This window comes from Natator depressus, chromosome 8, assembly GCF_965152275.1.
Source record: "Natator depressus isolate rNatDep1 chromosome 8, rNatDep2.hap1, whole genome shotgun sequence".
Classification (NCBI taxonomy): Eukaryota; Metazoa; Chordata; order Testudines; family Cheloniidae; genus Natator; species Natator depressus.
In genome coordinates, this window is record NC_134241.1 from 88,395,670 (window position 1) to 88,418,060 (window position 22,391).

Here is a 22,391-nt window from a genome sequence, read left to right on the forward strand (position 1 = left end):
AGTCGTTTTTCATTAAACTGTTTCATTGCAAGAAGAGGTTCACTGTAGCTGGAATTGTAACTTACACTTCACTTTGCACTGAAACAATTTGATATTTGCATTATACTTCATTAGAAATGGAGTTTCCCTATATTCAAGTTTGTTATCAGGTTCCATTGAAATCTGAAGCACATGTTTTTCTGGCCCAAAATTTACATTTCCAGTATTTTACAGGCATGTTGCACTTATATTAGACAAAGCTTAATCCATGATTCTTCTATCAGTTCTTTCCTTCACATTTTGTAAATGAGGATGGGGAATCCACAGAGGGATCCATCCTTCATGCATGGATCCTCCCCTTTTATTAATTATTATTATGGATTTCTTTTATTACCGTAGAGCCTAGGAACCCTAGTCGTGGAACAGGATCCCATTGTGCTAGGCACTGTACAAACACAGAACAAAAAGACAGTCCCTTCCCCAAAGAGCTTGCAGTCACTGATGGTGCCACCTTTAGTTCCATTACTTTTCTGCAAAGGCCCCTTCACAGGGTGGGATTTGACCAGGGTGATGGTGGCCCCATGTTTGGTGAGGCCTGAACACAGAGATATGCATCATGCCCTATGGACAGCTTAATGAAGAGATAGTGCTGCAGTCTAGGGCCATATAATTTTTTTCCCCAGAGATCCCCTATAAGACGGAGTGCAGAAGGAGCAGCCATAACTGGTCATTGGTATCATAGTTCCAAGGGAAAAGCAGAAGGATATTTGTCCTTCCTTGAGGTCTATGTAAGATCAAGAGTACCATATAAGACTTAAGTATAATTATCTACATCATGCAGAATTTCCAAAAACCATAGCACAAGAGAAACACAGCACACTAGGGAAGCTCATTAAAAGTGTCAGGATTTATTGAACAAGAGCTAGTGATATTAAAAATTTGAGATAGACAGTATATTCATGTCTGAACACAAACGTCATAAGGTGCCATAAATAGTATGGGAGTTGGTAGCAACCTAGGGAGGCAGCATCTCCAGTGGCTAGGACATTGGACTGAGAGTCATAATAAATGGCCTCTATTCCCTGCTCTGTCGCTGATCTGCTATGTGGCCTTGGGCAAGTCAATTCACCTTTATGTGCCTCCAATTCTTTGTCTTATCAACTGCAAGCGCGTTAGAGCAGAGACTTATGTGTTGCATGAGAACGGCTATACTGGGTCAGACCAATGTCCATCTAGCCCAGTATCCTGTCTTCCGACAGTGACCGGTGCTAGAGGCTTCAAAGGGAATGAACAGAACAGAGCAGTTACCAAGTGATCCATCCCCTGTCATCCAGTCCCAGCCTCTGGCAGTCAGAGACGTAAGGTATGTCTACACTGCAGTTAGACACCCGTGGCTGGCCCAGGCCAGCCAACTCAGGCTCGTGCAGCTCAGGATATGGGGCTGTTTTATTTCAGTGTAGACTTGGGCTACAGACCTGGGCTTGGGCAGCAGACCAAGCTCTGGGTCCATCCCACCTCTCAGGGTCCTAGAGACCAAGCTCCCACCCAAACCTGAACATCTACACCGCAATTAAATAGTCCTGTAGCCTGAACCCCGCAAGCCTGAGTCAGCTGGCACGGGCCAGCCATAGATTTCTAATTGCAGTGTAGACATACTCTTAGGTATACCCAAAGCATGGGGTTGCATCCCTGACCATCTTGGCTAATAGCCGTTGATGAACTTATCCATCATGAACTTATCTAATTCTTTCTTTAACTCAGTTATAGTTTTAGCCTTCTCAGCATCCCCTAGCAATGAGTTCCACACACTGACTGTGCATTGTGTGAATAAGTACTTCCTTATGTTTGTTTTAAATCGGGTGAACCCTGGTTTTTGTGTTATGTGTTTACACAGTGCCTCGGACAATGAGGCCGAACCTCCACTTGAAGGTTTAGGCAATAGAACTAAGTGGTGTGCTCTCAATTCTTCACTGATATAGTTAAGCTGTGCAGTGCTAAGAAAAGTATGACTCAATTTAACGAAGGTACAAGTATAACTTGAAAGTTAGTTTGATATCTTAAACGATTCCTTTACAAAGTAAATTTTATCTATAGAAAATATGTATCAGCTCAAAAGTTATTCCAGTGTGAACAGTGCTAACATATCACATTGCATAAAGGCTTCCACAGACCAGATGTTCCTGAAGCGAGTACATGAACTGTAACTGACTCCTTTCAGAGATGTACATAGGTGGAAAAATAGTGGTGTGTTTTGAATTGTTGGACACATAAGAGTGATAGATGTGCTATTTTATAGGATGCCAGCTCCAGTTCTTTAAAAAAAAAATCTTTTTATAGAGTAAAACAATTAAATGCTACCCCAAATCTTTTTTTCTTATTTCACTAAACGTTTGCCCCAACTTTTTAACTCGTCTTTCTCAAATATGTAAACATCTTCAGCTATGTAGCTTTTATTTTATTTAAAGTGATTTAGTAATGTATTATACCACCATGGATTCAGCTCTGCTGGCTACAATTTCAAGCTCTACAGAGTGAACTTCATTCCTTCTACTTGCTTCAGATTTAGAGCATCTAGCATCACATAAAGCCAAGGATAGTGACCACACATATATGCACAAGTACAAGGTCTAGTCTGTTTTACAAGTTCTATTAAAGTCACAATTAAAGTTATGATTACCTATGCATATAAAGACCTATGCTCAAGTTACAAATATAGTCATGCTCACATCCTTAACGATATTCTTAGAGTCTGATGGATGCCTTGCCAACTGATCATCAGTAGAGGGATGGTTCCTGCTGGAGTTTTCCCATAAGGAACTCATTTTACCCAATCTGGTTGCCCTCTTTTTATCTTGTGTTTCTGACTACACCTAACACAATGCACATGCACATGAAGGTGTCCATCCTCTTTTTCCTCATTTCTATTGTGTTCCCCAAGAATATTGTGTACCCCATTTTTAATAGGTTGTTTGTAGTCCCTTTTATTCTCATTACCATCAACACACATAGTGCACTCTGTGGTTAGGGCCTGTGTTAGAAAAAATGTGCCTCTAGGGCATTTTGGGATCTAAAATTTATCTTACAGCTAATTTTTCCCAATACCACCCATTGGTACATCTGTTCCCGTAATTTTGCAGCATAGGGTCATTCTTTGGTCACTTACTTATGTCAAGCATTTCTTATGCCTATGGCCTAGTATGGTTAAGTTAAAATCTTACAGGCCTCAGCATGTAAGCCTTGCATTTTAGCCCTTCGTACTTAGATACCTAATACATACTTATCCCTTCTAACTACTAATTAATCTAATAGTTCTATAATCCTACAATTTAACTTTATTTAACATACAATGATTATGTATAACCTGACATTAGTTAATCAACATCACACAATAAATGAATGATAAAATGAAGTAATTGGCTACTGCTAATAACATTCCTCTTTGACTTGTCTTTAGCTAAAAGCCAGCGTTTGGAAGAACTTAGTTAACGATGCTATGTAATTTCCTTCCATCTTGCCTTAAAATAGGATATTTCCCATATACTTAACTAGTAACATTGATCATGAACAATGCATGTAAGTATCTCTCATTATAGTATAACAGCTGCATGGCTAACCAAATATCCTAATGTCTGACAAACAGGTCGCTCTGTCTGGTTTATAGAGGTGAGGGCTGTGAGCTACGCCTGAGGAGAACTGATTAAAGTGTATGGCAACTCTAAATAAGGCTCGCTAATTTCATATCTGAATATTTCACTGGACTCTATCCCCGTTAAATATATAAAAAATTGCCTGTATCAATATAGTATTTACATAGGATATTCATTCCCTTTTATTAGTCTATTCTGTAATGTACAAGAAAGTTTTTCTGAAAGTGTAACTCATTTGTATTCTCAATTAGTTAACTAAATTGGCTCTAAACGCTGTTTAAGATATGTTTTTGTTTCTTTCATCAATGTAGTTCAGAACAATACTACACATGCAATAAGGAACTGAGAAGCAGAACAAAGCCAACTTCACCCTAGCTACAAAAATTTATGGTTGAAGTTTGCAACTCAATTTTATATTTAGAAAAGACTGTTGAACAAAAGGTGTGTAATTTAAGGAAAATAATTTTGCATCCTAAATCATGAACTAGTTGTTGCTTTGATTACTACATTCAATTCCTTTGAAAAGTATATTTTATTCATTATTCTGTTTTACCATAGTGAAACCAAGTTAGTGAACTTTTGGGGGCACTGTTGAAATATACACATATTTCAACACATATTGGGCTAGTCACCAAATGTTGTTCTATGCATTAAGGGCCTGATCCTTCTATTGAAGCCAATAGAAAAACTCCCTTCGATGGGAGAAGAATCAGGTCCTGAAAGCCTCATCCAAAGCAAAAACCTTTCCACTGACTTCAGTGGGCACTGGATCAGGTCCCAAATGAGGCTGGATTTACATTGATGTTTAATATGCCTGTGTTTTGTGGAATACAGTCTAGACAAAGAATGCAGCTTTTCCATATTATATATCCTCAGTTTCCACTGATATGACCCTCTCTGGTTATTCCAACAGATAGCACATATTTCTGTCAATCTGAACGTACTTCATTGAATGAAGCTCATTAAAGTACATTCAGATTTTTCATTCAGCATCTGAAGTGGCTCCAGCTCTAATCCCATTTCAGTTTCAGTTTCAGTCAATGAGGCCTAATGAGTCTCTTTCTGTGGCTTTCTTGTGTCACAGCATTTTTTATTTGAGGACATATGAGCAAAAGGGAATAAGCAAATTAGTGGTCATTAAAGCAGCCCTTTTTATGGCAAACTGCTGCACCCCAAGGGTTGCCCAAACCACTAAAGGAATTAGTGTCTGCAGCATTAAGAGGCAAGGCCCAGGAGAGCAAAGAATGTAGAAGGCAGATGACAGTGTCAGGAGGTAGAATCCCTATAGCAATTCTGCCCTTGGATACCTATGACTCAAATTTTGAGATTCTGAAGTGCTTACTGGCTGTACTTGGAACTCATCCCTGGAAATGCTTATTCAATGAGAAGTCCCAGCTCAAGCAAGAAGTCACATTGAACTCAATAGGACTTACCCACATGAGTAAAGGTTTGCCGGATTATGCCCTTAATCTGGCAACCCACCCCCATGCATCAAGCAGTTATTATAGTCTAGTGCCAGGGTGGCCAACGTGTGGCTCCGGAGCCTCATGCAGCTCTTCAGAAGTTAATATGCGACTCCTTGCATAGGCACCGACTCCCGGGGCTGGAGCTACAGGCACCAACTTTCCAATGTGTCGGGGGAGGGGTGCTCACTGCTCAACCCCTGGCTCTGCCACGGGCCCTGCCCCCACTCCACCCCTTCTCCCAAGGCTCCTGCCCCTTCCCCAGATCCTGCCGTGCCCTTGCTCCTCCCCCTTTCCCCCAAGAGCCTCCTGCATGCTGTGAAACAGCTGATTGTGGTGGGCAGGAGGCATGGGGAAGGAGAGGGAGGCGCTGATCAGTGGGGCTGCCAGCGGGCGGGAGGCACTGGGGGCGGGGAGCTGATGGGGAGGCTGCTGACATATGACTGTGGCTCTTTGGCAATGTACATTGGTAAATTCTGTCTCCTTCTCAGGCTCAGGTTGGCCACCCCTGGTCTAGTGGTTTTAAACATGTAATATCTGTGCCATCCTCCAAGGAAGAGAATTCCCCTTAGTGAAAATAATTAGTTTAATAAATATAGGAGGAGAGTCACAAAGATAGCTTTCCCCTTGTTAAATGTTTAAGGTACTTAGAATCTACAGCATAGTAGCTAGTACATATTCGATAGTGAGGAATTATATTCCTTCAATTCCCATTTTGTTATTTTGATGTTTAGTGTAGTTAGACTGCAAGAATGTAGCGTAGTTAAGACTCATAATTTTTGGAAAGCTAGCAGAATCCTTTCTAGCATTCATAATCTACCTAATCTAACCTTTTTACTCTAATACCACATTCATCTCTTTGGTATCTGCACTGCATCATTTACATGTTAAAGGTCCAATCTGCTGAGACACTGGCTGCCAGTTCTTGATACCTTACAGAATTAGAATCCAAGACTGGGTTTACATTCTCTTTCAGACTATTTCAAAAACACTTAGTCTCTAGTAGCGGTCATTACTGAAGCAACCATTTTTTTTACACCCTTTTAAAAAAAAATATAAAAAAGCATGACTTAGTTTTCTTCTTCTCCAGTTATAATTTAGCACTGGAGATAACTTCATTGTTATACAAACAGTTGGATGCCCCTTGAACACTAGAAAATACTATTTTACCTTTTTATTTAAAAATAAAATTAAAACCTCCCAACTGGACATATTAGTTCCACTCATGCACATCAGTTCCATTTCTCAAGACCCTATCTGAATGCTTGTATAGCATATATATTTTATATGCACCCATATCAGAGATGTACCGGTGCTGCATCGGACTTGAGCTCCATCATGACCTGCATATTATGTAGCCCTTTGCAGTAGTAGTAAGATGTGCCTCTATTTGAATTATTATTTGATGGCTTGTGCTAGGACTCCCAGGCTCTTAGCTGCATAGCAGGAAGCTGGAAGCCCTAGCCCTAAAACGGTCTGCAGCTCCCAGAAGCTGCAGACTCTGGCAGCAACCTACCAGGTGAGCTGGGAGGAAACTAGGCAGGTTTCTAGTAGAAAGCTGCCTGTGTTGGGCAGAAGATTGTTGAAATCAAACCGTTGGTTTATATGAATTGGCATTTTCCAACAAATGTTTCACTGGAAAATTCCTGGCCAGCTCTACCTAACCCACATTCGTGTCACCCTTATCCATTGTACTATTGGAAACATTTTCAAAAGTGCCTAAGTTGCATGGACAACTCACGCTTGAAAATGGGGCTTAGGCTCCAAAGTCAGTTAGGCGTGTTAGAAAATTTTACTCTCTGTCTAAATTCAGGCCCTGATCCTGCAAACCGTTTAATGTGGGCAGACCCTAGGCCTATGCTGAGTTCTCTTGACTTCAGTGGGCTCCTCCCACAAAGATCTGATTACATGGCCAAGGCCTAAGATTATGAGTTCTGGGGTACAAGGAGCTATGCCCATTTATGGCATTTTATGGGTAATAAAATTGTCATCAAACCATGGAAATACCAGAATGGTAGACTGTATCAGAACAACATGTATAGACTGAGAACACAAGCTTATAAATTAAATTACAATTATACTCAGATTCATAAACTTTAAGGTCAGAAGGGACCATCAGGATCATCTAGTATGACCTCCTGCATATTGCAGGCCACAGAACCTCACCCACTCCTGTTAGAGCCCAAATCTCTGGCTGAGTTACTGAAATCCTCAAATTGCGGTTGAAAGACTTCAAGTTACAGAGAATCCACCATTTACACTAGTGTAACCTACAAGTGACCCGTGCCCCATGATGCAGAGGAAGGCGAAAAAAACCCCAGGGTCTCTGCCAGTCTGACCCGGGAGAAAAATCCATCCCGACCCCAAATATGGTGATCAGTTAGACCTTGAGCATGTGGGCAAGACCCAGCAGCCAGACACCTGGGAAAGAATTCACTGTAGTGACTCAGAGCCCTCCCCATCTAGTGTCCCATTACCAGCCATTGTAGATATGTACTGCTAGCAGTCGCAGATTGCCTACAATGGCGTGTAGCTAGTCTGATCATATCATCCTCCGCATAAATTTATCAAGCTCTATTTTGAAACCAGTTAGGGTTTTGCCCCCACTGCTCCCCTTGGGAGGCTGCTCCAGAACTTCACTCCTCTGATGGTTAGAAACCTACATCTAATTTCAAGTCTAAACATGTTGATGGCCAGTTTATATCCCTTTGTCCATACACATGGAATATTGATATAACAATCAAATGCCAGTAATAAAATCAGTGTAAAGGAGCTTTAGCTCTATTGGTTCATCTCTTGTAAGAAATACAATAGGATTGCCTATTATAGTACCATTTGGAATGTTCCTCTCCACAAAAGTGATAGTTTTCCACTTGTTCCTGTTTTCATGCTTCTCCTTTATTATTCTTTGCTTTCCTTCTCCTTAGTTCCCTTCTTGTCACCCTTGTTCGCCTTCTCATATATTCCCTAGATTTTTTTCTATTAAACTAGCCTTACCTCTGCACAAATTATTTCTGAAAGTCCTCTCACTTGAAGAGTTGTTTCTAGTTAATTTCAGTCTGCACTTCACCCTTATGCTCTATTTGCCCAGAGAGAGCATTTCTCTCTCACTCTCTGATTTGTATGTGGGAAAGAAATCAGCGATTGCTATGCAGTAGCTGACTCTAGAAAAGGTTTGCAAAGTATATTTTGAAGACATTTTCAGTAGAAGTGTGTATCACCACTGAGGTCCATAAGGTGTTTCCACAACAAACTGCTTTACATAAAATGTAATTTCTACCAAATGACCTTTACTGTACCATTAAAAAAAAGTGTATTGTTACATTAAACACAGATTGTGTGTGTGTGTTAAAGTTATGTTACAGGTCACAGCCAAACCATCAAAACCAAGTACATTCTGATCTGAATTATGGCTGTACAGAGTCCTTGTTTCCGCATTCTAACACCGTATGGGCCTCTGTCATCAGTTCCCTCCTCACCAGTAAGTACTGTCTACTTTTATATTCAATTCTATCGTAACCATTACATTACCACCAGTGCCGGTCCACCAGTGGGAGCTCTAGCATAAGCTCCAGCCGCTGCCTGCATTTTTAGCAGTCTCTCACGAGCTGGCCTTTGATAACTTTTCTTCAAAACTAGTCAGACACAGGTGGATTCTGGAGAGCATATAGCCTTCTAGATCAGCTGCAGCGGTCTCCAAAATATATAATCTCCTAGGAGCCTTACCTAGAATTCTTATGTCCAGTCCACACCTTCAGTGAACTTTCATTGAGGTAAACAGGAACTTTGTAGGGGTGGGGGTCTCTGTCTTGCCAAGAGATTGCAACACTAACTTATGCTCCAGTAGACATGCAGCTAACTGATAAAATATGGATTCTGGACTCTGTTCCTGATTCTGACACAGAGTACGTGTGTGACACTGGATGACTCAGTTAACTTCTCTGTACCTCAGTTTCCTCATCTGTAAAACAGGGCTGATGCGCCCCTCCTTCATGTAGAGTTCAGAGGCTTCATTAGGCACTGGTGAGATGCTATACATTGGCCAATAATATTTATGCAGATACATTACTCCCAGGCTTAGTACGTGAATAGTGTTTTCAGGAAAAACAGTGAGGAGTCCTTGTGGCACTTTAGAGACTAGCAAATTTATTTGGGCATAAGCTTTCGTGGGCTAAAACCCACTTCATCAGATGCATGGAAAATTTTAACTTTTGGAAATTGTCACTGGAAAATAGGTCCCTTTTTCTTTTGGATCCAATCTAGTACCAAATTATAAGGGCTAGGTAGGATCTGGTGATCTGAATCCTTGTTCCCCTCTCCCTGAAATTCAAAACAATTTGAATTGGCTGTTCCTGTTTCGCCCATCTCTAGTGAAAGGCAAATGCAGAGGTGAGAAATGTTTCAGATTTGCCTTTGAACATTGAGACATTTGACTCATGCATTAAACATTTGTTTTCCCATGTCAGATGAAACCAGGAGTGCTACTGTAGCAAAGTATAAAACAAACAGGGATCTCAAAAGCCTTGTTGATGTTTATTGGAGCAGATCAAACACCTCAAAAATAGTTACAAACATTTAAGGCACGAAGTCACTTTGGTGACTATTCAAGGCCCTTCTTATTAGTTTTCCACAAATATCTGTATCTGATCTTGGGTTAGCAAGAATATTCAGCGAAAGAAAGAATGTATCACAAACACATTTGCAATTGTACTCTCTCAAATACTTGCACCAGAAGTGTTCATGTAGCCATCCTGAAAGTATTTTGTGGGTTTGAGAGTGAGTCAGTCAGGGAGCAGATCCATTCCCATGTGACTTATGGTGTTTGCGCTAGGAGGTTGTTCCCTTAAGCCTTTCTTGGCAAGTAGTTCACAAGTAATCTACAGCCAGAAATGTTTGTCTAAACTATCTGACAAATAATTTTGAACAAGTTTGTAAAAATCTAGGTCTGAACAAGAATGAGTCATGAAAAGAGCAAAGGGCAAGTTTAATCAAAAATCACATGCTGAATAGTTGGCCCAGCTCTACTAAGAATTTTTAAAACAATTCATCTGAATCTGAAACTCTTCTAATTCTCTTTCCCTATAGGCCTCCTTGAGCCTTGTCCCAATTGTTATCTGCCCTCAGACACTACCCATCATTAGGTCTAATCTTCACTATGGAAGGCTCTATCATATGCAGAACTATCCCCTTGACATAGCTTCCTTCCTCATTTCCAACTAAAAAAAATTCCTCAGCATTCTTATATCCAAGGTCTTGTAGTGTGACTAGTGTTGGCCCCATAATTATTATGGCCTTCCTTCCCAACCCTTTCTTTCCTTGTTTTGATATTAGACCTCATTAATTGGGTTTGCTTGTCTGAATTTTGAAGGGTTATAGTCATTGTATTTTAATCTTGTTAAAACTTTGGAGAGGAAGTATGGAATGCTGGTCTAAGTACAGGATTTAGTATTAGAAAATAGGCATTTTTGTTCTACAGACTGTGACTTCTTGGCCACGTCACTTAACCTCTTTGTGCCTGTTTGCACTTCTGAAAAATGTATATCTTAAAGCACCCCTAACTAACCAGCTAGATTTGTGAAGGGTGAGAATTTTAGAAGCACTCACCGTTGGCCTAATTGTGTTTCCATTAAAGTCAGTGGGAGTTTTACCATTGATTTTAACAGGAGCAGAATCAGGTCAATGTGGAGTGCTTTGGAAAATTCCAGTTCAACTTACTCAGCTGTTTGCCTCAATATTGTGCAGCAGTGAGTCACAAAGATTAATTAGCCATTTTGTGTATAAGTAATGTCTATAGCTGCATGTTGCATTATAGGATTTTTCAGTTGTGCCTAAAAGAGCAACATCAACAACGCAAGAGTTTAGGAATCAGTTTTTGCTTAGAAGTATAACTTTGCAGTGCTTAAATTTCTTTTTAAAATGGGATCATTCTCAATGAAACAGTGCAACTAGATAAAATAAAGATTAAAAACATCAGACTGCCTTTTAGAAATAACAGCAAATAAGTTACCACTGGATAATTGCAATTCCTGCTGCTGTAATGTTCAGTTTAGGGCACAAAAATAATTGAAACAGAGTTTTGGTTCAGTTAAGAGAAAAATATTTAAATATAAATAAAACCCAATTTTTTTTTATTTAAAAAAGTAATTTGTTTTTTAAAGAAAAGCTTAAAAACCAAAAACCTAATAGATTTCCTTTAGGGTATATTTGAGATCCCTGAGCATATTTGTTCAAATGTCATTTGACACAATCAGAACTGTGAGTCCAAAAATCCTCATGACCTGATTTTCAGAGGTGTTAGGAACCTTCAGCTCTCATTAGCTTTAATACTCAGTACCTGTGAAGAGAAATCAGGCCATCTGCTCCCCACTAGCTATGATGAAATCAAGGAGAAAAATTCAGTGTATAAAATGTTTTAATGAAAATTTAGAGAAATGTAACATGGCATTCACCATATTGCATCAGATTATTATTCCATCACATTTTATATCCTACCACCCTGGCGGTTGACAATGGCTGATATTAACCCACATTGCACCTAGCCTATCATTATTTGTATGATGAGGTGGTACCGAGAGGCCTCAACTGAGATCAGTACCTTATAGTGCTAGGCACTATAAAATCCACAGTAAGAGACATGCCATGCCCCCAAAGACTTACAGTCAAAACAGACAAGGAGTCAAAGGGAAAATAGAAGCATAAAGAGTTGAAGTGACTTGCCTAAGGTTGCACAGCAGGTCAGTGGCAGAGCTGATAACACAACCCAGGTCTCCTGTCTCCTAATCTGGTGTCCTACCCACTGAACCACAAGTCTGCAATAACTATGTGAAGCTGTACATGAGGGGGCGAAGAGAGGGTCCTTCTTTCCCCCTTCATTTCATCAGCTTCATTGCCTCATTCACTTAGCTGACCTTGCAGAACTGTCCCCAATGTTATTGATGGTACCTGATAATATCCAGGCTAAAAATGGGTCAAAAAGTCTAATAGTGACTGTCCCAAGAAGCACATTTCCTTTACCTCCAAAGAAAGGCACGAAGCAGGGAAGAGGCAATAACACGACTAGGAGCATTAGAAAAAAAAGAAAAGTAGAAGTAGTAACCAGCAACGGGGCTGGAAGGCAATGGCAATGAATTCATTAGTTGTGTTACAAATGTACCTATACATATCTATCAGGCTACATCTTTCTTAGTAAAAATTCCTTTTCCTCTACTTTGTCTTTCTTCTGACACTTTCTTCCTCCCCCTTTTTGTTTCATCTCTCTTTCCACGCTCTCCCTTTTGCTTCATACAGGGAAGGAACACATGTGAAGAAGCTGTTTATATTCCTCATGTCTTAAACTCCCAGGGGTGCGGAAGGAGCAAGTTCTTAGAGCCACTGACGCTCCCTCCAGCATGCAGGCCACATTCGAAGGGGCATCTTCAGATCAACTTAGGCTCCATGTTTAGGTTGTGTGAAATCAAGGTTTTGGAAAACCTAAAGGTCAAAAGCTTCCATTGCTTTTTAAAAAACCCTATTTCAGTGAAATGTTTTTTTTTTTCATTTAGTTGGTTTTAAATGTTTCCCTGCAGGGTGTACAAAACCCCCTTTGCTGCAGTGCCATAGAAAAGGAAAATCAAAGCAAAACGAACTTGTCTATTTTCATTTTCCAACCTGAGTGAAATGCAAAGGAAACAATCTACATTCCCAGTAAAAAGAGCAAAGCAAAACTTTAAAATTCCTTTGTAAACAGTTCTGTTTTCACAGGCTGAGGTGCTAATCCTGGGGGATTATTTGTGAAGGTGGATCCCTGTGCCTACATGAAGCCTCACTGATTTCAGTAAAACAACGAGGAATCCAGTGGCACCTTAATGACTAACAGATTTATTTGGGCATAGGCTTTTGTGGGTAAAAAACCCACTTTTTCCTCAAGAAGTGGGATTTTTTACCCATAAAAGCTTATGCCCAAATAAATCTGTTAGTCTTTAAGGTGCCACCGGACTCCTTGTTGTTTTTGTGGATACAGACTAACACGGCTACCCCCTGATACTTGATTTCAGTGAGGCTCTGTGCAGGTGCCTGGGTCTCCTGAGAGGGGATCAGCTTACAGGACTGTGGGGCCTTAGATGCTAACGCAAGTAAGAAAAATGCCATAGATTTCCCTCAATATGATTTCTAAACTGACAGTTTTCCTTGAATAAGTCCACACGTGAGGTCTGGCCCATGAGCTATAGTTGACTGTAGCTGAGCCAAACATTTAAAGATTTGCCATCTGTAGTAACTCACCCTATCACTGTTTTCTTCATGAAAGTTTCTCTGCTCCCTTGTAGGATCCCATCCTGTTATTATTATATATCCCTAGTGCTTACTGAGGCAGTGCCCAGGGCCCCCTTGTGCAGCATGCTGTACAAACGCAGAACAAAGATGGTCCCTACCCCAGATCTGCAGCACTCCTAAACATGCCATGCATCTGCTCTAGTGGATGGAATTCGGAGGTTCAAAATTGTCACTCATCTCTCCACTATCTCCAAAGTAGTTATTCACCTCTACAGCCCATGCTGCTGTTTAGGTTGTGCCCTCTCCCAATCTGTTGCCATCAAAATACAGAGTAGCATGTAGCTATGGAAGAACAACTCATGTGCAAATCCAAAGAAGAAACATTTTTGCTCATTGGAATGGGAACAACTTTTGGCATCGCAAGATGAACCCTCATGATTTGTAAATTCACTGGTGCAGGGACCCCGGGCCTGAGCCACAGTCACAAAGAGGGTATGCCTTCACCGCAAATTAAGGTGTAATTGTAGGGCATTTGTGCTAGTTTTAGTCTAGCTAGCGCAGGTAACCATAGTAGTGAAGTTGCAGTACCATGGATCCCAGCATGAGTCAGCAATCCAAATACATAGCCAGAGTTCTCAGTGAACTGGTATTGGAGTAGGTAGTAGTCCACTCTGCCTCATTCTCACTATCACTGTTACCAGTGCTAGCTAGATTAAAGCTAATACAGGTATGCCTACCTGCACTGCAATCATACTTTCATTTGCAGTGCAGATGTACTCTGAGGCCCCTTTATCCCCCTGTGGTAGTGTAAGGGGCATTCAGATGGGTGCAAATGTCATTTGTGCACACTTAGAGGCCCCTCTACACTGGGCAAGTGGAGTACAGAGACCTTAGTGTAAATGAAAATCAGGACCCACGTCATCTTCTGTTTTGTTCACCACTGAGCTCACTGTTGGTGTTTAAATGATTCTTTTGTGGATTACAAAGATTTGGAGTCTGCCCTGTGACGTGTCTTGGCTTGCATTCCTGAGATGTATTTTGATGTTGTACAACAAAAAGAACTTCAAGAACATTTCAATGAAAGCAGGCTTTGTCCAGCAGAAGGGATTTGCTTCTCATAGAGATGTGAAGTCACATCTGCCTTCTGCACCTGGTTAAGTGAATCAGCAAAAATTTTGTTGAGCCACAGGATTTGACTTTGCCTCTCCCTGAAAGTGTGACTAATAGTGGTGAAGAACAGGGCTGAGGAAAAGGCTTGAATCTCTCAGAAAATCCAGTTCTCCAGATAAACACACTTCAGGTTCTTTGCTACCAGTTGGGATAAGAAACATTTAATTTACAATCACTCAGATCAATCCTGAAAGTTAACTTTGAGGGGTCTAGTTCGCACAACTCTAGCTGAGACAGTCTTTAAATGACCATGAACATAGAGTTTGCAATCTAAGCCCTCAATCATGCAAATATTTATGCACATGCTTAATTTTTCTACTACAAGAAAGCCCATGGGATTAGGGTGTAAAAAAGATGGTCTCCTGCCCTATATACCAAATTACCTGACTTATTATATGCTTTAAAAGTGACCTTGCCTTAAAATTTCAGCAACATTAGTTACCATCATCTGAGGGGGTCTCTTTTCTGATAAAGGTCATGTGACCCTATCTTAGCTAATAGCAAAACAGGGACCAGCTGTAGGTTTTCAGACCTTCTATTTAAACAAACATATTTGGCCTCAAACAGTTCCCTCCTACCTCTGTGTCCCCTCATCTCCAGGATGTTGCTAAATCTCCAGCACATGTTCAAGGAATCACAGCCACATACACGTATTAACAGGGAGGCCAAGAGTCAAAGCACAACTCTCCTGGACTAGAGTTAGAGGGTAAGATCACTTAGGGAATTCCCTCTGTTGCAGCTTGTTGTTGCTAGAGTCAGATGAACTTTACCCAGAAGTGGGGTAATGCTCTGCCATTAAAATCTTAACATTCACCTCCTCAAGCCCTGCAGTAATTTAAATGAAAAGATGCTGTGGTACTCAGTGTGGAGTGGTGAATGAGTTGTTAATGGTGCCTACTGTAGGGGGACATATTTTTAAGGTTCCCACAGCTCCAAGAATGGTAACTGTGGACATTCTGAATTAAAGTTAATGAAATTTCTATTTTAAAAAATAATTTCTACCTATATTATTGGCACACCTCCAGGGTTCCTTATGGGGCAGGATGGTCTGCTTATGCCATTGGATTGGGACTCAGGAACAGGGCTGTCTGGAAAAAAAATTTATTGTGCAAAATGTTTCTAAAACAGAAAAAAAAAATTTATCTAAATTTTCCACAGAAAAACAAATTTCCACAGAAAAACAAAATTCAAATAATAAATAATAATAATAATAAAAACATTCAGCCAAAAGTTTTTTTGATTTCTGGGCATTCTGTTTTTTTGATTGAAAAAAAATCCCATGGATTGCAGACATTATTTTAACCAAAACCTCAATTTCTAATTGAAAACCAGTTTCAGGAGATCTGGGTCTAATTCCTAACTTTGTCACAGCCTTCCTGTACGACCTTGTGCAACTCCCTTAACCTCTCTGTGTCTGTGCCCCAACTACAACACAGGGAGTGCATCTCCTCTCCCACCCTTTGTATTTTTTTGTCTATGAAGTTTGCAAGCTCTTCAGGACAGGGACTGTGTCTCACTATGAGTATGTACAGAGCCTAGCACAACGAGGCTCCAGTGTCTGCTGAGGCCTTAACATGCTATTGTAATACAAATAATTAGAGTTTATAAAGTAATATTTTCATGTAAGTGGCTTTACACAGCTGCTTATCCATCAATACCAAGGTGTATCAGTATCTCATTACATCTGATTTTTAAAGTGAATGGAAATTATGGCACCCTATTTATCTGGTAGTGTTACAATTGTGGTTTATAGAATATATTGTGCATGTTTATAGAGGTTTATTCTCCTCTCTGTGCCTTAGCGTTAACAGGTGTGTGACACACAACGAAGAATAGATTCTCACAATACCTTAGCGTTAGTTAATACATTTCTGAATGCTTCCAAAGCATATTGGCTCAAGAACAGTAATCACTTTCCAGATTCTCTATTCATTAGTCGTGTTGATATTATGTCCTTATCTACAGTACACAGGCTCTAACACTGATAATTGAAATGTAAACAGACCTACAGTGACCTATACAGAATCCTGAGTGTGTATTAGATATTAGATTGAAAGCACCGTCATTTATTTATATCCTCTGAAAGTGTAGGATTGGTTTGTTTAATGTTGATCCAAAAATCCCCTTTACAGGGCATTTCAAAGCTACGCTCTCGCCACCATCAAAGTATATGGACTTTGACAACCGTTTCCTGTTATGTTGCTCATCCAAGTAGAAGCAGTTTTAGAAAATTCTTATAAAAAAAATACACAACTCTGTCAAAGAGATTGGGGTGGGGGTGGGAATAAAAACTACAGCAGGAAACAGAACAGGTTTGGGGCCTATGCTATATGGCTACATCCAGGATTACTCTGCACCAGGGTAAAGCCGTATGTGAAACAAATTCGTTCAGTCAGCAATTGAACGTTTGAGCTTACACTGCCAACGACATGCAGTAAAAAACAGTACTCAAGGGCAAAATTTGATTCCTCCTTAAAAGACAGAGCTCAAAAATACTGCATGTATCAGCTGTTAACATTTCTGGGGCTACAAACAAGCAGGGTCTGTCACAGCTGACTAAATATAGCACAGCCTGTGTTGTCTTAATGCTGTGTGTACCATCTAAATTACTTGATTTTTTTCCCCCTTGAATGATGGTGTGACTCAGAGAAAACCCTCAGTTTAGGGGATGTTAGAAGATGGAGGCCCTAATCCAAATTCAATATCTGAATACAGGGTTCAATTTTCTAGTGCTGCAGGCCTTTTTCATTCCCATAGTATCCAAAATATGGACAGCAATATAGGGCAAGAATATATCAGGAAGTAAAACATTTCATGTTTTAAAGCCTGAGGAACGTAGAAACACTACAGTACGGAATATGTACCTTCGAAATGGTATTTAATTCACAGCCTCAGAAACATACCTGACATTCTGTGATTATTTGTTTCTGCCTTCACCTCTCAGAGCAGTCTTGTTTGCATCTGTCTTAATAAGGTCAAAGCAAACTACATTTAACTGAAAGTGATAAAGTCTTTTCTGAACTGAAATACAATTTTCAAAATTTTCTAGCTATTAAGGTCAGTTCGACCATATGTCCTGAAAATACATATGCCTGTATTTCTTTATATTAAATATTTTATTCTTAAACATATACCTGGTTAATCTTTCCCTCAGAAGCCGAGATGCACTCGGCTGCTAATCACACCATGCAGTTATTATTTTAACCTGGAAACATCACATTATTTTTCTCTATTGAAGGTAATATGCTCAGATGATGACATAATATTAAATATACATTTAGGTAGTCAAACAAAGCTTTAATGGTCTATATATAATTAGCTAGATATGTGGAAAAGAGGATGTTTTTTCAGTTATTCAAATGCTAAATATTCAGCTATGCACTTGCTAAATTCAGCATCTTAACTTGCCATCAAATGGTAATATGTGATATATTGAAATCAGAAGCAGATGTTGATGCAAAATCTTTCCCTCAGCATATTATATAACTGCATTTCTTTTTTTCACTAGGATCTTTGCATCAAAGATGCAGGATGCATTTTTAAAATGGTTACTCAGCAGAATATAGTGTAAATGGTCCCACTTATTTAATTATGCAACATCTCATTTTTCATCTATTGTACACAATTCCCTTTATGGTTTTTTCTTACCTTTATTTTCAGATTCTTTCATTCTCTTCTTCCTCCTCTTGCTGCAGATCAGCAGGAAGCCCAGCTGATTTGCGAAATGCTGACTTTTGATTTGTCATTCACGGCCAGTCATAGGTCATGGAGGCTACGTCCATCAAGCCAGGGCACTGATGTGTGATAATTGTATGCAACTGTGTATGGTATTGGGTTATAGTTAGAATTACACAGAATCAGGGAAGGATGAGTATGTAAGCAGACATAACACATTTTCTAAAACGTGGCATGGAGTTGGATCTGGAGTCAAAGGATTTTCCCTTAATTCAATTCTGAATCAAGTTTCATTTAAAAAAAAAATCTAAATCCTTTGGAAAAAATCAGTGATAAAGGAGCATGTAGGCAAAACAGCATCCAAAAGGTGTTCTTTGAGGAGAACCTTGAAATCAGAAGGCATCTAATCAACAAGTGAGATGGATTAGAAATACAGATACATTCATTTCTCTGTTTTGTCATTCCCCTGGAGAATACACTTGTGTCTACAGATCATAACAATTCTAATCCCTTCTTGCATTAAACAATCAGTGTAAATCCAAAAAAATATTATGGAGTAAAGGAGAGTATATTGTGGTGGACTTGAAGCATGACCCATGTTTTGTGGATCTATAAATGCCCTAGCTAATTATTAGTATAACTTGATTACTATTCATCCCATCATCCTGATCACAGTGCACCTATGGCTGCAGCAGGATTATGAGCTATGCATTCTGTTTCTTCTAAGCATGGATGTTTTCAAACTAGTTCCAGTGATAGTTTTACCTATCCTTAAAGGTGCTTATCTGGCCCTTATTACCACAGTATCTGAGCAGCTCACATCTTTAATGTATTTATCCCCCCTCACCAACACCCTTGGGAGATAAGGAAGTGCTATTATCCCCATTGTACAGAACTGAGGCAGAGACACTAAGGCACTTGCACAATGGCACACAGAAAGTCTCCGACAGAGAAGAGAGCTGAATCAAGCTCTCCCAGGCTAGTACCCTGACCACTGAATAATCTTGCCCTCATTCTGCCATCACAACACTGTCCGACTCAGAGCATGAGGAAGCCATTTGTAAAATAAATGTATTTTCATCCCAATTTTCTGCCCCACTAACAATTCATCCAGATTACAAAGTCAGTGAAGGGGGGGGGGAGAGCACTTCAAGGTGCGTGGTAGCAGTGCTTATCCAGGTACTGTTCCTGAAAGCAGCAGCAGTGGAATCCACAAGTCATGGAACAGCCCACAATCTATTGAACAGAAGCCTCAAAAAACCTGCGTTTTCCCCAGTCCCTTGTGGTGACAACCAGCTTTAGTTAAATAGCATATGAGTAACTAATACATTTTGTAGGACTCTGACTAAGATTAGCCTAGAAGTATCACTGGGAAGCACTCTTCAAAATAAAACTTTAGAAGACTCTTATTCAGTTTTGAGAATAGATTTTTTCTTTTTTTAAGATTCATTTCATAGTTATTTTTTTAAATGTCTGTTTATCTATACTGGTACCTAAGGCTTTGTGATTGTAACTCATGCTGCCCACTTGCAACTGTACAGTGGCAGAGTATATAAAATCTGGATCACCTGCTCCAAAAGTACAACCACTCTTGCTTGCACCATGGGGAATCTTCTTTACCTTTTGGCAGTATCAGGCCTGTGACACACAGCTGAGAAATTTGGAGTCCATCCATTACAGGATACACATACACCAGCCAGATGATGATTCATAAAGAACAAAGGCCCAGTATATTTGCCAGGGTTAGATAGGGAATGTACATCATTATATGTGGGGGGTTTTCAGATATGGCCCGTCAGTATTTATATAGGACCTGAAGAACCAGAGTTTCAGAAGACCTCACCTCCCATTTAGGCACCAAAGTCAGGGGTCAAATTTTCACATTGGATACTGAGTTATGTTGAAAATCAGGCCTGAAGTGTATGAGTGGGAGCGTCTGGGTGCTAAAATCTTTTGAAAATCTGGTCCCAATTGTGAGTACTTAAGCACCTGAAAAATCTACCCCTGTTTGTTCCTGGGGCCATAAATAATTACAAATTTAGTGAATCTCACTCCCAGCCCTAAGGAGCTTGCTTAATCCAAGATTATCTACAGATCAATAAGGTGGGTGAGATATCTTCTATTGGACCAACTTCTTCTGGCGAAAGAAACACAGAACTCCTCTTCCGCTCTGTGTAAACTCGCAAGTTGGCTCTTCATCAGAAATTGGTCCAATAAAAGATATTACCTCACCCACCTGGGATCAACACAGCTATGACAACTCTGCAAACAGAGTAGAGTGGGATGTAAAAGAAGGGGCACTTGCTGGAGAAGTAGGAGCTTGTTCCAAGCATAGGGCAGCCATACTGAAGGTGGGAAGCTGAGAGCACATGTGAAGGAAACAAAGGCTGTGCGTCTACACTAGACTTTTGCAGGGGAAGTCTCACCAGCATTGGTGGGAGCACTTGAATGGACAGGGCTCTGCCTTTTTTACCATCATGTCGTCTAGACCTGCTCTGAACAGGGCGAGATGACACCATGGTAACACCACCAGCATCCTCTCTTCACTAACTCTCCCACAGACAGTAAGGAAGTCCTGGGACACTTCCCCAGATAATCTAGCATAGGCAAGACCAGAGAAAGCAGCAAGGGGAAAGGACTGAGAGGGACACAGAGAGGGAAAGTGCGAAGGATCCTGGCATTGGCTGGGGTAGGGAAATGATGCTACCGAGCATTTTTCCTACTGTACATTTCTTAGTCTGCTCCAGGCCGCTATATAAGTACTTTGGGTTATTTCTGAAGATGAGGCCCTTGAAGTGCTCTCAGGCCCAGCCAGAGGTTACCTGACTCTTTGTCCTAAGGCTGGGAGTCTACACTAAGAAGTCAATGTAGTTGTATAGTTGTTTGTCCTCCTGGCACAGCCCAGCTTCACAGAGCTCTCCTCCTTGACCCGCCTGTCGAAAGGCCATTGTACACAGGAGGTTGCTTTTAAGTATTAGACACTTTGAATATTCTGATAAAAATAAACCCAAGCACCTCATGCTCCAGGATGAATCAGATACTGCAACAGGGACCTTTGCAATTCCTATGCTTATTTTTCACTGTTCATCAAAAGTTTAACTCAGGCCCACTACAGGTTTCAATGTACATAAAGAACAATTTCAGGCATGTTCTTCAACAAATAGCCCAGAGTGATACAAATAGCATTAAATTGTTCTCTCTGTTTTCTTTGCTCCTACACAATGTACTCAGTTCCCAGTGAAACTTTGGACAGAGCACCACAGACACAAGTCACATCTCCCGGTTTTGCCAAACCTCCTGTTAAATACTGACTCACTGTCCTCGAGAATCAGGCTATGAACTGAAGCTTTCCCTCCAGCTCCTAGCTGCAGAAATGAAAGTGAAGTTTCCTTTCAATTTATATCTTTACATGTGCAAAGGAAAATGGGCTAGAAACTTTGTCTGTAACTGGAATCTCCTGTATATCTCCGGTTCTCCCAAATCTGAGAAGACCTCATGGGGCCCAAAGACCCAGCTCTGAGAAACATCATAGCCAAAAGGAACAATGAACTAAGTAGAATACAAGCAGTAAAGCTAAATTAGTAAATATTTGGTTTTCATGCAGCTTGATTGTACACATGGAATTCACAGGGGAGGGAAGCTGAACCACGGTATTCCACAAACAGCAAGGACTTGTACAAATCTGGTTCGACTGAACAAACAAAAAAGACACTACTTTAAGCAATCTTGGTGAGTAAGAGAGTGCTAAGCACCAGGAAGGGAGCAGATGTATATTGAAATAATCAGGCTGTTGCTCCTGAAATTAAGTCACCTAGATGAATTTCAGAGGTTCTGAGCACCAGCAATTCCCATTGATGTCAATGGAGAATGTGGATGCTAAGCACCTCTGGAAAAAAAAAAAAAAAAATCAGACCTCTGATGAAATGCCCTGTGGTAATGCCTGCTGGCCAGAGAAGAGCCCTAGACCCAGGGCATGTTTTATACATTAAATGGAATGGAAGGTAACATGGTAGGAATTGGGGGACAGGTTTTAATAAGGCAAAAATGTAACCCAGAACTTGTACTATCTAGGCTTGGAATTTAATGACCACACCAATGAGAACTGATTGAACACAGACAGCCTTGCTGAAGGGGATAGGTGAAGAAAGCGTTTGGGTGAGTGTTTGTTCCTGTAAGGAAATGGGCATTCACAAACAAATGGAAAAGT

The 22,391-nt window shown here is 40.3% G+C and overlaps 1 protein-coding gene across 2 annotated transcripts in view; it reads right to left on the reverse strand.

Moving 5' to 3' along the window:
• The window catches only part of DNAJC6 (DnaJ heat shock protein family (Hsp40) member C6), a 91,479-nt gene extending 73,086 nt beyond the window's left edge, over positions 1-18,393 (reverse strand). The window contains exon 1 of one of the 2 annotated variants that reach the window (XM_074961583.1): positions 18,158-18,393. In XM_074961583.1, coding sequence (XP_074817684.1) covers positions 18,158-18,179 — 22 coding nt within the window. In that variant the 5' untranslated portion in view covers positions 18,180-18,393. The remainder of the gene's footprint in view (positions 1-18,157) is intronic. The other variant, XM_074961585.1, reaches the window with a different exon arrangement.
• Between the last annotated feature and the right edge of the window lie 3,998 nt (positions 18,394-22,391).